The following is a 16,277-nucleotide window of genomic DNA, read 5'->3' as shown; positions in this document are numbered from 1 at the left end:
TAAAAAAACAACTTCTATGAATTCAACCTAACACATTAGGCTATGCATTCTGAAATCATTGGATTAAATGCCCAAACGCAGCACTTTAAACAAAACTGTCAGTCTAATTTTAAGGTAGTTTATGTTGAAGTTCTTGTTTTTTTTTTTTATCAACCATACCTCTTACTTTTCCAATGGTTTTTCTTGAACTTCTGCTCATAATAGGAAGTGTGAGAATTCCAGCACTCTTTCCCAGTTCTGCAATCATGGAGGATAAGAGGCATGCAGTACCCACATGGCCTGGAAGTTCATCTCCTTGTAATACTCTTTCGCTTAGATCTTCCTAAAAATGACAAGTATTAGGTTTTCTTTTTAAAAAAGAAAAGAAGACATTAAATTACGGCTATATGTATGAATGACAATATAAACTCTCCATAGTCATGGAAATTCTGCTTGACAAGCAAATGTAGACAAGCACAGATATAAAACAAAAGATACCCCTCTAGTTTGCTTCATTATGAGATCCCTCTTTTTAAATTCAAATGTACCTGTGTTACACACAAACCTGACCTCACTGTTATTGTAAATTATCAGAAATATGAAATCTGAATTTGATAGAACTGTAGGAAAAAAAAAAGTTGAGACTCTTGCAGAATTTCAGCCACTCTTTTGGTTTGCACAGTTTATTCTGGCTTTATGACATACAAAGCCCAGTATCTTATTCAGGATTTATAGTTAAACTAGGTTATTAAATATATGATTACACTATATACAGTATTTTTCTGGGAGAAGGAAAAGGTCAAAGGGTATGCAGACAGAAACGACAGTTACCTGTTCCGTAACTGGCATTTGAGATGTGTTGCTCATCTCTATTTCACAATAAGCGTGCGTGCTCGCCACGTGCACTGGTGCCGGAAGTTTTTCCCTCCGCAGTACCCGTAGGGGGAGCGCTGATGTGACCCCTGGAGTGGCGCCACTATGGCGCGCTATAAGGGGATCCACGCGCTCCCCCCACCCTCAGTTTCTTCTTGCCGGACCAACTCTGACAGTAGGGAAGGAGGGTGGGATGTGGAATAGACATGAGCAACACATCTCAAAGAACGTCAGTTACGGAACAGATAACTGTCCTTTCTTCTTCGAGTGCTTGCTCATGTGTATTTCACAGTAACTGATTACAAGCTATGGGCGAGGGAGGTGGGTAGAAGTTTATGGATCCCCTGGCTGGAGCACAGCCCTACCAAAAACAGCGTCATCCCTGGCATGGGAGACTATCGCATAGTGAAAGGTGAAAGTGTGTACTGAGGACCAGGTAGTGGCCCTACAGATGTCCTGGATAGGGACGTGGGCCACAAAGTCAGCCGATGAGGCCTGAGCCCTTGTCGACTGAGCCCTTACGATAGGTGGTGCGGGAACCCCTGCTAGGTTGTAGCATGTTCGGATGCACAACGTGATCCGCCGAGACAGTCTCTGGATGGAGATCGGTTGGCCCTTCATGCGCTCTGCCAAGGCAACAAAGAGTTGCAAACACCTACGGAATGGCTTAGTCCACTCCAGATAAAAGGCAAGCACCCTATGCACATTGAAAGTATGGAGGCAGCGTTCCTCGTTAGAAACGTGTGGCTTAGGGCAGAAGACAGGTAGGAAGACGTCCTGGTTCATGTGAAAGGTGGAGACCACCTTGGAGAGGAATGTGTATGTGGCGAGCACGCACACCTACTGTGGAATAGACATGAGCAAGCACTCAAAGAAGAACTTTACTTTAAAGTCATCCAAAGAATTCTAAAATCAATTTCAATAAAGATATTTCATTTTGTACACATACTGAAGTCATCATTCTTTAATCTTCAAGAACATTTACGGTCAGATGTTTTATAGAAGATATTGGTCATTTCAAACTCACATTTCCACTTAAAGGCAGAAACCTTTGCTGTTTCTCAAGTGACGGCATAAGCCTCTTAAAATGTATATTTGCAAATATTTTGTATCTAACTGCAAACGTTCATATAATAACTGCTAGATATTGTTATATGAATAGTATGTACAAGTATAGCACGATAATTTGATGCTAAACTAATTACTAATTCAGGAAGCCATTTAAATACGCTCATCCACTTTTGGAAGACAAGAATTCTCTCTCCAAACTCTGTTCAGAGTCAATGACTTTTTAATTATTGAAGCTGAAGACTTCATAAGCACTATTTAATTTTAAAAAACTGTTTGAGGACTAAAACATAAGAAACAGGAGTGTTTGGACATTTTAAAAATAAATTTATATATTCCCTGTCAAAAATCTAAAAACTGAAAGACTGTAAAAAAAGTGGACTAAATTAAAAAGATAATTTTGAAAGTTAGTTTTTAAACTCACCTGAATCTTTCCTGCCACAAAAATACAGAAAATTAAAGAAATGTTGTATATGTATTAAACTATATATTCTTAAAGATGAAGGGGATCCCAGAACTACCATGAAGACATGAAACCAATTAAAGAGTGACAGCAATCAACCTGAAATCTAAACAAGCTTGTGTTTTCTCTTATAATTTTACAGAAATAGAAAGGAGAAGAGTACAAGACTCTGGAATGAGCAACCCTCACACACATCCTGTTACTCTGCTTAGACAGCAAGCACTTTGCAACTCATCCTGTCCATCTCTACAAACAAGCTGCCACAGACACATAAGAAAAACTGAGCAGACTCAAAAAGAAACCAACCCAAGGAAAATCTTCCCAAAACTTGAACATGGACTGGTGAGAGAAAGTTAACTAAGACACTGCCAAACTATTAGATTAAAAAAAATATATATCTCTTGTAATGATTTTGTTGGAATAGTGAAATGCTGTTGTAACTTAAAATATTAGCAGTTTTACTCCAGCTAACCACAAAGTGGTTAGTCCATGTATTCCTGGACAGGAGATAGATGATAAACAGAAATAAATAGCGGGAGTTACATGGATTTAAGGTTCTTAATAATGGTTAACCGGCCTGTCTCAAGACAGGCTCCTTAAATGGTTTCCTCTAAGTAACTGATTAAAATATCTTCTTTGATTTCATAGATATAGTTACAGTTGCTTCTTACCAACTATAAATGGACTGGCTATTTAATAATAACCAACAGGTACACCTGCCCTGAAACAAATTATTTTGACCATCTATAAACATTTAGTTAATGACAAATATACTGAAGAGTCACAATATATTGTTGATACAGAAGAGATTGTAATGGAAGTAACCAGTTTATCACTTGCTCTCGTCACTTGCATTTTGTTTAATGTTTTCTTTTTGGTAATAAAATAGCTCTGGTTAATAGCAGTGATTATTTTGCTTGGTCTTAAATCACAGGGACTCCTAAGATATGTAAAGAACTCCTTGACTAAATAGTGGGACCCATACCTGAGTTGGCAGTAAGTGAAACAATTAGGAAGAACTGGCCTACTATTTCTTTCTTTTCTGGACTAGTGGCTCTCAACCTTTCAAACTACTGTATCCCTTCCAGGAGTTCGAGTTGTCTTGAGTACCCCCAAGTTTCAGCTCACTTGAAAACTATTTGCTTACACAGACAAAAAATGTCACAGCACACAGTTACTGAAAAATTGCTTGCTTTCTTATTTTTACCCTATAACTATAAAATAAATCAATTGGACTATAAATATTGTACGTGCATTTCACTGTATAATATATAGAGCAGTATAAAAAAGTCACTGTATGAAATTTTAGTTTGTACTGACTTTTTCTGTAGCCCATTGTAAAACTAGGCAAATATACACATGAGTTGATGTACCCCCTGGAACACCTCTGTGTACCCCCAGGGATACAAATACTCCTGGTTGAGAACCACTTATCTGGACTAAATATTTTTAGTCAATTTTAAAATAAAATTGCTAGCTGTTCAGCAATTTAATATTACCCCTTCCTGCACCAAGGACTCATCACTTCCTAATTTACATGCCAGACAAGTACTCACTTCAAAAAAGTCAAAGACTAATTCCAAGTTATCTGGTTCCATTGTCTGTATGCTGTACTCTGTCCATCGATCAGGCTGCAAACCATAACCACATTCTGGTTGAGAGTGCCGAGATTTGTATTCAGTATCACTTATTAAGGAGATCTCCAGAGTGTTTGACATTTTCTGAGTAACAGTTTTATCTTGGTTGTCATCGTCGTGATCTTCCTCCAAGCCTTCTAGAGTCAGTTTCACCCTATGCACCAAGAAGAAAAACAAATCAGATGCTAGAAAATCAATGAAGCATCTTCAGTGACAGCAGCAACTCAAAAGCCTACAAAATACTAGGTCAGGAGATGTAGTAGGATTCTGCCCCACAAAAACTTTATATGCCACTGTATTACCTATATTTCCCGAAACATCATAATGACCCAGATTTCAAGGCAACATTAGTGGGATAATACTTCCCTACTCCTCCCATCCTGGAGCCATTACTCTCTAGTTATACTTTCCAAAACACTTCTATAGATTTAGATTTTAACCTCATAGCTTATGCTCTTGCACATCACAAAAGCTCAAGACACTGGGTAAGATTTTCTAAAATGCCTATGTGACTTAGGAGAATTGGAGTTGTCTACATGAGTTAGCATGCAGCAAGCCACAGTGTGACTCTATAGTTTGGTAGTTTGCCACACTAACATGCCAAGTGGACCTGCTACTCTGCACTAAAAGCTTTGCAGTCCCAAAGAAGAGGATGTCAAAGTGCACTATAGAACTTTCAGTGTAGCAGGGTCCACATGGCGAGCTAGCACATAGCAAATAGCATGCTGTAGACTCACACTCTGGCTTGCTGCACGCTAATTCACCATGTAGACAATCCCTAAGGATATGTCTATGCTACAAACTAGAGGTCTGGTCTGCAGCTCATGCACACCAACCTACACCCTCTTTCATCTGAGCTAGCATGCTAAAAAACAGCATAGCCACAGCAGCCTGGCCATTGGCGGCACAGGCTAGCTGCTGAGTACAAAATGACACCCTGGAATCACCACAATCAGCACTGTACAAAACATACCATAATCATGTCATGAAGTATACCTTGTGAGGTATCATTTGAGAAGTCATGATCTGTTGAATATTACTACCCTGTTGGATTGTGTGACTCTGAAGATATGAAGTATTGCTATGTGTGTGTTACTGAAATATGTCATGAAGTTGGGAGATGCCCACAGCCAGCCTTTCGGTGGCAACCTAGTAAAACAGATTTACATCAGGACCAGCCAGACATTTGTTGATTGCCACTGAGAAGAATCCACTCTCCCAGAGACTCCTCAGAGAGGACACATACACAATTGGGTCTGCCTATCCCCCCATCACAGCAAGGATCTTTCTAGCAACTGGAAGCAGAGGAGAGCGACAGTGACATACTTGGCCTCTCTCCTCCATCTCAATACCTCAAACATTGTCCGGAAGACATAGACTTTGAACTGGGGAGATTGGTCCCAGGCTGGGAAGGAAATCCACCCTATGTATTGGAACTGTAAGCTGCCTGTAAAATCTATTAGGGTGAGAAAAGCTGTTTGATTCAAACCTTAGTATGCAGAATTTTGACTGGGAGTTTATTTTTATTTCTTATGTAGCCAACTTTAAGTGATTGTAAGTAGCAGGCATAGAGCTCAATCGATCTTTCTGTAGTTAATAAACCTGTTTTATCTAAAACAGCATGTTTTAGGTTGAAATGTTTAGAGAATCTCAGCTCAAGCTAACAAGGACTGTTACATGTCAACTACCCTTGCTGGAAAGGAGAACTAATTAATGAGCTTGCACTGTCCAAGAGAGTCTTGAGCAGTGTAAGACTGTATTTGCTGGTGCCTCTCTCTGTATAATTCATGAGTGACTGGGAAAGCCTTCATGCAATTTAGCTGTGCATGTGGGTCTTCACATGCTGATGGCTGGGCGATCACAGCACCTGGAAAGGTTCACTGCTTTTCACTGGCTAGCACTGCATCATAAGAGACAACCAAGACTGGAGAGTTAAGGGGGCACAACAGTCCCACAGTTTCAGGTTGTAACCCATCACACAACCATGGGGTTCAGGCAGGTTTGTATTTGGGATGGCTAGACTGCACCCACCACTGCCCAAGCTACTGCAACTACGCCACTATTTTTAGCATGCTAGTTCAGATGAGAGCTAGCACGAGTACACGTATGCAAGCTTGGAATCACACCCCTCACTTGCAATGTACATGCAGCCTGAGTTGCATACTTTCAGAGAAACTTAGGCTCTAGTGACTACATTCCATTTTTCAAAAACGATTAATTTTGACTTATAAGTGCACAAGTTACTTTTGAAAAAAAATAATTACTGGATGTTTTGAAAAATTTTCCCACTGTCTAAAAGTTAGTAATCATTACCGAAAGAAGAACAAGAGTACTTGTGGCACCTTAGAGACTAACAAATTTATTTGAGCATAAGCTTTCGTGGGCTACAGCCCACGCATCCGAAGAAGTGGGCTGTAGCCCACGAAAGCTTATGCTCAAATAAATTTGTTACTCTCTAAGGTGCCACAAGTACCTGTTCTTTTCACAGATACAAACTAATACGGCAGCTACTCTGAAACCAATCATTACTCACTAATTATACGGGTGCCAGAGTGAACAGATGGCCTCCTTCAGGAGATCACTACCAACAACCTAAAAGGTCACCCGAAGGTAACTGAAGACTAGGGTAATGGTCACCATCAGCCTCTCAGCCTTGAGCATATGACAACTGATGTATGAATATGCACGCACAAGTTCCTTAATATTCCTAAAGTCAAGTAATGTAAGTAGGTATATGCTGTGCCATTGACAAGCCACAAAGATAAATGCAAAGAAAGAGTAAACCTCAGATTATTTTTAAATAGAACACAAAATTTAATTGAATGCAGTGCTTATGAAGGTTCCCACATTGAAAATAGTAAGTGGTCCTGCATGGAATGTGGAGAATTCTCCCTGGCTTCCAGTGTGCCGAATTCTGGCAAACAAAGTTGCATCCAGCAAACATTATCATTCCATGAAACAGGTTTTCTGCTGCTTTGCTTCCTATAAAAGGAAGTATATATAACCAGGTTCCAATCCCTTTCTCAGTCCTTTACAAAGAAAGCAAAATAAATAAAAAGCTATTTCACTCAATGGTTACCAAAAAAAAAAAAAAAAAAGTCCACGTAACACTAAAAGCAGCAAACAAATCCCACTGAGAGAATGCTGCCAGTATAGAGCCTCTACATCAAATCTGTAACTTCAATACCACAGAATGAAAAATCTCAGTCCAGAGACTGAAACTAACCCTCCACTACAGGACCCCGGACAGTGGAAATGGCTGCCACAAATCACCTTAATTGTGCTGTTCTGACTATCCAACGCATTTCAGACCATTCATCCTTTCATGTACCAGAACTCTACAGGTCCTTGGTGCATTATACACCTCTTCTGATATTTAGATCACTTAACACATGCAATTTTTGCTTCTAAAAAGAAAGGTTTTGTGTGTGGAACTCTATGAAAGGTGTCTCAATGCACCCATTTCACTAAAAACAGCATTTAGCCATCCAGATCTAATTGAAGATTACCGCCAGACCTATCAGGCCTCCCGAGAAAATTAGTCTAGGTATGAGTCATGAGACCAAGCTTTTGCAAAATGATCGAACTGTTACATGCAGATTTACCTCCTTTGTCTGACCTGGCACTGCCCAGAATTCCCAGTTTTGGCAGGGATATCGAGCTGAGACATCTTTATTAGAGTTCTTATGAATTCCAATTTTCTGGGGCGTGGAGGGGAGGGAGAATAATGTCTATTCAATCTGCCATGCACATCAGGACTTTGATAACATGAATGGTCCTAGGCAGCAGAAGAACCGATGTACCACAACGAAAGAGGTTCAAAGCCTCTCCCTGCCTTCCTGAATTGCTAACAAGCAGCCAGCAAGGAGGTCCTTGAAGTAACCAGCAGGCGGGCAGTGCACTGATTCTCAGGAAAACTAGGATCTGGTTTCAAGAATTACCTTCTCTCTCTTGCATGCCCTGCCAACAGTGTGCCCCAGGAAACACTGTAAGGTGCTACAGTATTGGTACAGAGCAAGGACATATTAGGTGCAATTGTTCTCAGTAAGGCAATTACCTCTCCAGTCTCATGACAAGGTTGAGCGGGTGGGGGTTTGGGAAGGTGTCCCTAGCATCTTAGCCAGGCGTTCATTATGACAAGGCTCTCAAATTACGGTCCATGATCTGCAGATCACTTGCTGGTGGTATGTGAAAAACTAGCTGATCACATGATGTGGGCTCAGTATCTGACTTCCAGCAGCTAAATCACACTGAGTTAAAAATACGCACAATTTAATTTTTTTTCCACGTAAACAAGTATAACCCAATCCTCTAAACAATTGAAAGCTGGAAGGCAGCTGGTCAGCATGATTGAGAAATGGGAGGAAAAGTGACACCAGATACACTATTTTAAAAGCTGGAGAACCGCTGCATTATCAAAAGCTGTATAAAAATATCTGACAGCTAATTGTGCTTAACACGATCAGACTTTAGCACTGCATATATATAAAACTTGAGAGATGAACCACATCTAATCACTTAGCCCTAGAAAAAGGAAGTATAAACTAAGGGAAATTAAGACAAAGGGATTTGTATGTGTACCTACTGTGAGAAGCAGTCTGTTTACTTTCTGGTATATGATGCTATAATACTTGCCACAGTAAAAGCTGTTTTATCCAGCATGTTGGTGGAAGGGGGGGCGCTGGTAAGTGAAAAATACTGGTTAACTAAGAGGAAAGCAGTTTGAGTGCAGGGCTTGGGTGCAGGCAGGGGCTTGAGACAGCAGGTTGGGGCACCTCCATCTGGAAGCAGACAGGATAGGTTGCCACTTGTCGGGAGCTACCTGAGGTGAGTGTCCCCCAGAACCAGCACTCACTCCCATGCCCCATGCCAACAGGATTATAAACTGGAATTTCAACAAAGATCAGAAATGCTGGTTTACAGAGCTTTCCAGTTGGTGAAGTGCTGGGTAAAACAGCTTTTACTGTATACAGATTTTTTTTGGAGTTTGAGGAAAGGGACCTATTAAAATAACTTCTTATAAAAATATAAAGACTGAAAATGGGCTAATACTGAAGTAGTTCTTTCATCTAAATGTACTGCTTCATTTTTTCATAAAGAGAACTCTTTCTATATTCAATATTTAATGAAGAATCTCAAGAAATATAGCTCTGAACAAAATCAGAGGACTACAGTAAAAATCAACTGAAGTAAAGATTGTAACAGCTATTAATTTTTTCCACATTCATCTAAATCAGAATGGAGTATTAAAAATACCAAATTAATTATTTGTATCACTTGACAGCACACGTAAGGATACGTAAATATCGCATGTATGACAGTATTTCTCCCTCCCACCCCAAGTAGTTGTAAAATAGGTGAGATGCTAACATACATTGTGGCCTCTTAACATTTTTCTTTTGAACAATCAAGTTAGCAATGGGAGAAGCCTATGGAAAGCAGCACCACTGATTTAATGTTATCAACAGATGTGAACTTGTGATGGAGCTTAACATTACAAAAATTGCAACTTATGATGATCTTACCTAAACCTAGATTTTTTAAATTTGTTCTTGGATATTGAGACAGGAGGTTTTTCAGAATAATGTAGACGTAGTCTTATTTCAGTCTGACAGGACAGCCACCCAGAATCCAGAGTCTGAACACCATCTGGCAAAGTAAACATGATGAAAAGTAGTAACAGTTATATACAGTCGAAGAGATTTTCAAAAAAGAAACATACATCAATATAATTAAAAACAGAATATCGGTATAACTTTGAAAAAATGTGATTTCACATAACTAGTTTCTTTGACAGAGTCCACCATACCTTGTAACCAATGTTCCCTCTAATTTTTTCCACCCATGTGCAGAATAAATACGTGAGTGCAAGTGTGAGCTGGTTAGAGGTAGAGAAGAATCCTCAGCTTCTCAGAATGAGGAAAGAAGTGCAACAAGTGGGGCTGCCAGGAAGGGGTGCAAGGTACCAGCTATCAGATGAGGTTCTGAAATTGACTCTGCAGGTCTGAAGCTGCTGAGAAGCAACAGATTAGTGTAGCAGTGAAGAGAAGTGACAACCTTGGGGACAGGACTAAGAGAGGTAGCTTGGGGGGACAGCATAAAGCAAAGACAGGAGAAGATGGAAGTTAAGAATTTAGTGGAAGGGACAGAACTGATATGTAATGAGTGACAGAGTAGTGTCAAACTTGGATAATTTTGTAAGAGTTAGAGGGCTGAGCAATGAGTGAGGCTGTGAATGGCTGTGAGGTGTCTGAAAACACAGTTGTAAAGTAAGGGAGAATTGGTATGAAGCCTGCAAGTGTGGGAACATATATATGAGAGCAATTGGGGAAGTAGCGTATTGATGGCTGTTGGTCTGATTATTTAGGCAGACTGTCCATGTTTGTTCTAAGGCTGGGCTAAGAATTTTGCCTAAACTGGAAAGTTTTGAAATTTTATCAAAACAGGCTTAATGGGTATGTTCAATTTAACATTACAAATTTTGACAGTTAACAGAGCAGGAAAGAGCAGTGCAGGATCCATCCTTTAACACAGAGATGACGAGCACACAGTAAACATGGGCCACTGAAAAATGCCACAAACCCACGATGCGCCATGATTCACTCTGCCAACCTACAAGTGCAAGCGGCAGAAGGTGATGACGACGACTGTGGGATAACTACCCATAGTGCACTGCTCACACTGTTGATGCTACAGCCCCAAGTGTGGATGAGCTCTGGTGACGGAGAGAGTGTATTATAATGTTTTTTGATAGTCAATATAACTTTTGTCAACATAACACTGGAATGTAGACAAGATCTAAAAGATATTACCAAACCTAACAGCTGACACACAGCAGCAGAAAGGGGGAGGATTTGGGGAGGATGAAGATCATGGCCAAAACACAATGACACGGCATCCTGCGATCAGTGGAATATATCCCTGGCACATGGCTAGTGCTCTTTGCCCTGAAAAGGGCATCATCAGTCGGAAGCAGGCCCTCAGGCACTGACAAATGTTTTGTTTAACATGTATAATTTCATTATTTTTTTCATCACTAACATTTGACTTCTTAAAATTCATACATGCTGGTAAGGATTTTAAAGTAATTAATACATCTTACTTACTATGGATTCCAAACTGTCCATCATCAACAGTGATGTCATTTTCTATAATTGAAGGGAGGGGAAACAGAAGGAAACTAGTTAGCATTTTTACCCTACACAGAGTCAAATGTCAAAATTGAACTACTGTATTTAAGATTTAGAAGGAAAAAAAGTAGACCAAAAAAAAGCATATTTATTGCAAAATTATATTAAATGCATTCTAAAAGTTTGGTTTTCTTGTAGATCACACTATATTGCTAGTATTCTGCATTGCTAGTGTTCAAGATCCATGTAGTATTATATACGTTGACGGTGTTTAAGAAATGTTTCTTGAAAGCATACAAGCTTTTTGCTATGAAAAGCTTCTAAATCACATTAGTCATAATTAAAATATTATTCTGTGCATCTGACAGACCCGTTTCCCCGGGAACAAGACATTCAAAGTGTTTCTTCACTTTTACCCTACTCAAAAAGGTTATAAAAGCAGGAAACTCAGGAAGTATGCAAACTCACCAGCATAACCATAACCATTCAGATCTATAAAAAAACCTAAAATGATCAATCTTTGTTTCTCAAAATTTTGAAAACCAAATTTGACTTCATCATATTTTGCCAATAATGCCATTAGCCTTTTATAAAAAGCACCACAATTCTGCCCTCAATCTTTAACAGTCATTAAACAACATTTTGTGGTGTAATGACAAGTTTTCTATCAGCATTAACAGGCTGACATTTTTGTGACAAAAGAGATGTTTTATTTTTTCTATGAACTTGCGAAGAGTGATTTCTGACCGCAAAAGTTTCCACACAGCTCTAGATCTCCAATATCCAGGTTTCACTAGATCAAGAAAGTACTTTTTCTTTAAAAAGACTGTTTGTTTATAAACAGCTGCTATATTAAATAAATAGATCGCTAGGAAGTTCATTTATTAGTACTTTAGCTTTCCTAGAAATTTATACATTTTAAATAATCACCCCAGAACTCACAGGACCAATGTATTTTTTTCAATGACTACAGGGTTAAAAAGAATAAAGTTGAATATTACTTAAAAATTAAACCTGTTCAGAGTAAGGTAAACAACTGTATTAGAGACAAAATTCAGAGGGTGGTATATAGACTAGAATATTAATTGCTGACCAATATACAGAAAAAACAATTTGCTGCAGGAACAGAAATCCTTAACTGCTCTAATTCACAAACTAACTAGTAAGCAACAGTAATCCCTTATGGTACACATGATTAGTCCTAAGAAATATTTAAATAGAAGAGTCTAACTAAAGGGTACACGCTCTCCAGGAGCCAGAAGGTATTTAATCTATGTAGAATGAACTAATACAGATTTAGGAAACACTGGCCTTCTGACATATTTGACAAAAATATATGTAGAAAAGTGCAATCCTATGGCTGATAAAGAGATCTGAACTACATTCAATGAATGATTTCAATCACTTTTAAAAAAGAAAGTTTGGATTTCAGAAAACTCTTAGGAACTTAATCAAGTTTGTATTGTATGTCCCTACAACAAAAGGGGATTTCTGATATTTACAGTTAGAAAAAAACTCCATCACCTTGAATTATGTTACTATTGTTGTTAGTAATATCTACTTAAGATGCCCACTTACTGGGATTAAAAATCCTCTTAAAGTTTACCACTGAAACTTCATATGAACAAGGACAAGGGTAAGTTCACATCCTCCCCTTCTCCATACTTCTTTTAAAAATATAAGTATGGATCCTCAGTCTCAAAGGGTGACAAACATTAAAAAGTTATGTTAACTCCAATTTAAACAGAAATAGGCAAAAGACAAAATTTAGGAAACAACTTCAAATCCATTGCTTTTTTTAAAACAGTTGCTCAGAGTTTAAGATTTGACAATTTTAAGGTTTTGAGAATGAGGTCCATGATGTATAAAGAAATTTTTACCTGTAACAGTACTAAATTTAAATATTTTAAAGATATAAATTGTTGTCAATCCTACTAAACCAATGTGCAGCATATTAGTAATCTTATGCATATGCCTCAAACAGATGCAATTGATGCCCATACCTAAAGGGGTTATTGATCGTGGTTGTAGATGAGTCTCCCACTTGTGAACTATGACTTGGCAGGGACCATCGATAGTCTGTAATTTAAAAGTTAAATGTCTGCAATAATCTCTTATGTTATAGCTGATATTCTACCCACAATGCCACTTTGGGTGCTTGTGATCTTAATTTATATGCTAAAGAACAAGAAAAGATGCTAAAGAATAAGAAAAGATAAGGCTTGCTTCTTACCACTGAGACTGCTGATGCTGCGATTTGATGAGTCAGGTCACACTATGACAAACTGACAAATTCAGACTGGGAGCAGAGAAGTTGGATGGAATTATTAAATTCTCAGTGTTTATAGCTACTTTATTGGAAAGTTATGCTTTCCAACAAGAAAACAATTCTCACTGAACTGAGGTTTTTGTTTTAATTTGTGATACTGCAATAATTATTCAGATAATTAATGCTAATTATATTACTTACATTTATTCCTTCAGGTAGGGTTCTAATGAACCTAAAACACAAGGGCTTTTTGGGGGAGGAGGGACAGTTGAAAGTTTGAAAAAAATATCTATTTTATTTGGTGAGGAACTCAGACTGACACAAAAGTGTTTTGACTGTGGCAGAGATTTTGCTCTTCCACATTACCTCATTAAAATTCAAATAGAAGATCTGAATTTGGTTCACTGCCACAAAAAGGAATATAAAAATTTACACTGCTTAAAAGGCATAGCAAAAGCATGAAGAAAGTGTTCACAATGCTCAAAGTGAGGCAGAGAGGTACATTATTTTAGGTGAACCATATATCCATGCTAAATATTTTACATATTGACTATTCCTGGGCAAAGGAGAATGTATTCATAGAAGAATCCACAGAACAGGGATGAAGATGCCAGGGCAGCAGACTAAGAAATCCCACTACAAAAATACGCTTCTAGCTTTATTCACAACAAACTATCAGTGAAGTCCTTTGTGGTTAGTTTTGGTTGGACCAGGATTAAATTTGTGGGTCTCCCCCCATATTTTGCCAATTGTAGGGGGCAATATTTGGTTTTAGTGACTCTGGTAGAAAGCCGATTAGATAGTGAGATCAAAGACTGTTTCTCTGTTGCGAGGATCAACAGAACTTTAAAAAAGCTTTCTAAGTTAGAGCTTATAGTGAATCATTTGGCTGGCTGCAGAAGCAGGAACAGAGACTTTTTTGGGCCCAAGTCTCTGGATAATCTGTACAGATTGGACCTCTTAATGACTAAAGTTATTTTTCTGCCTTTTTTTTCTTAAATTATTTCCTTCCCCTATCAATACATGGTTACCATGTTCTACAGAAATGTTGTCAGCTATCTGCGGGGTTCACCATCTTGGTATTTTTGGCTAAGAAGCCACTCTAGATTTCATCAAGCCTACGCTGTCCCTTCTCTTACAAAGCATCACAAGCTCCAACACCAGTTTTACCTCAGCAGAGTTAAAAAAAAAAAAGACAAAAACATTAAAATTTGTTTCAGATTAACAGAAACAACTTAATTTTCTGATACAAATGGACAAATCAGTCAATCAAAATATCCGAACACTGAATGTTTATGGCTCAGCATCATTTTTTTTTAGCACCAGCTGGCACTTCCTGATATTATGTCAAGGATATGAAATCTATTAAGGTTTTTGCATTAGGTGACCCCAAAAGCCAAAGATTTCAAAGCATTCAGTAAATTTAGGTCTGATATCTATATCACTGCTAAAAACAAATGCAAAGTTCCCATTTAGCTCAAAGCAGCATATACCCCACCCAAAGCCACTTCATGCAAAATACATATCCAAAGTTATTTAGCACTTGATGCTTTAAAAGGTAGAATACATCTAGTTATAAAATAAGATTCATATTACATTATTAATCTCTCTTTTGGTAATGTTATGCTAATTAACAGTACACACACACACACACACACACACAAAAGATAACTGCAAGGATAAAAGAGAGGGAAAGCGAAAACAGTACTGTCTAAAATATGAGTAAGTTGAAAAGAATGTGAAGTCAAGTTTCTTCCCTGTTTTCTTATAACAGACCCACATACTTTTGGCTAACAGACACTCTGGATTCCCATAGTGAAAACTTTGTCTGCCAGCAGGGAGGCAGGTGCCCACAGCTGCTCCTATCAAGTAGGTTAGTGATCTCTTCAAAAGCTAAAAACAAACAATGATAGCAGGACATGAACAAAGGAAGTCAGTCTCTGACCCAAAGAACTCATCAATGGAATCTGTGCAAGTGTCATGCCAGGGCCTAAATGGGCACTGAACATGCACACCATAAGTCCAAGATTCTCAAAATGGAACCTATGTGCCACATAAAAGCTGGGTAAGAGCACAAGGCAGCTGAATGCCTTAGAAAACTAAAGCATATTTAACGTTGCATTTTGACAATGGATGTCCATCTACCTAAGTTTTTATACTACACTGATAGACAATATTTGAGCACATCAACCAGCACTGGCACAGAATCTGAAAGCTCAAAGGGTAGCTGACTTCACAATGCACAAAAACTCGAGAACACACATTTAAGTTACCTAACATAGAAAACACTAGGCTAACTAGTTTTCAGTTACTGTTTGAAAATGTTTCAGGCAATGATTTAACATACAACTTGCTGCTGTAGCACAGTAAAATGGGAGAACCCCTTCGTTGCTAGCAGTTAGGCAGAAACTAGAAGTTGCTAGCCTGCTACTGACTGACAGCCAAAGGATTTTGCTAGGGAACTCTAATAGTAAACAGAGTATGAACACAAGATTCATCTTTGGAGTGTTTATTACTAGAAAATTAAGAAAATACAAAGCTCTGTTAAAATCCCCATGAATATATCAAATGGTATTCTGCCAATATTTAAAAGTGGCTGAAGAATGATGCCAAGTTTTCAAAGCTTTGCTACATCCACTGGTGGCTTAGTCACTCCATATTTCCTTGAAGGAAATTCCCTAGATGTGCAAACTTATTTACTGGAAGGGAAAAAATTAAATAAAGGCCAAGAGTTTATGTATTTTATTTATTCTGTATTGACCATAATGAGCTTTTTAAAACATACTTAATAGTAAAGTATATTTAATTTATCTTATATATAATATACATGCATGACTTATGTTCTAAACAGGATTGCT

The 16,277-nt window shown here is 38.2% G+C and overlaps 1 protein-coding gene across 5 annotated transcripts in view; it reads right to left on the bottom strand.

The window, feature by feature from the left end:
- The window catches only part of GPCPD1 (glycerophosphocholine phosphodiesterase 1), a 68,466-nt gene that overhangs the window by 33,044 nt on the left and 19,145 nt on the right, over positions 1-16,277 (bottom strand). For all 5 annotated transcript variants that reach the window (XM_030558045.1, XM_030558043.1, XM_030558044.1 and 2 more), the window contains 5 exons: positions 13,154-13,229; positions 11,127-11,168; positions 9,546-9,669; positions 3,940-4,174; positions 160-322 (listed from right to left, as the gene is read on the bottom strand). In XM_030558045.1, coding sequence (XP_030413905.1) covers positions 160-322; positions 3,940-4,174; positions 9,546-9,669; positions 11,127-11,168; positions 13,154-13,229 — 640 coding nt within the window. The remainder of the gene's footprint in view (positions 1-159; positions 323-3,939; positions 4,175-9,545; positions 9,670-11,126; positions 11,169-13,153; positions 13,230-16,277) is intronic.

The sequence above is a fragment of the Gopherus evgoodei genome, chromosome 3, assembly GCF_007399415.2.
Source record: "Gopherus evgoodei ecotype Sinaloan lineage chromosome 3, rGopEvg1_v1.p, whole genome shotgun sequence".
In the NCBI taxonomy this organism is placed as follows: domain Eukaryota; kingdom Metazoa; phylum Chordata; order Testudines; family Testudinidae; genus Gopherus; species Gopherus evgoodei.
This window is presented reverse-complemented; position numbering and strand designations above follow the sequence as displayed.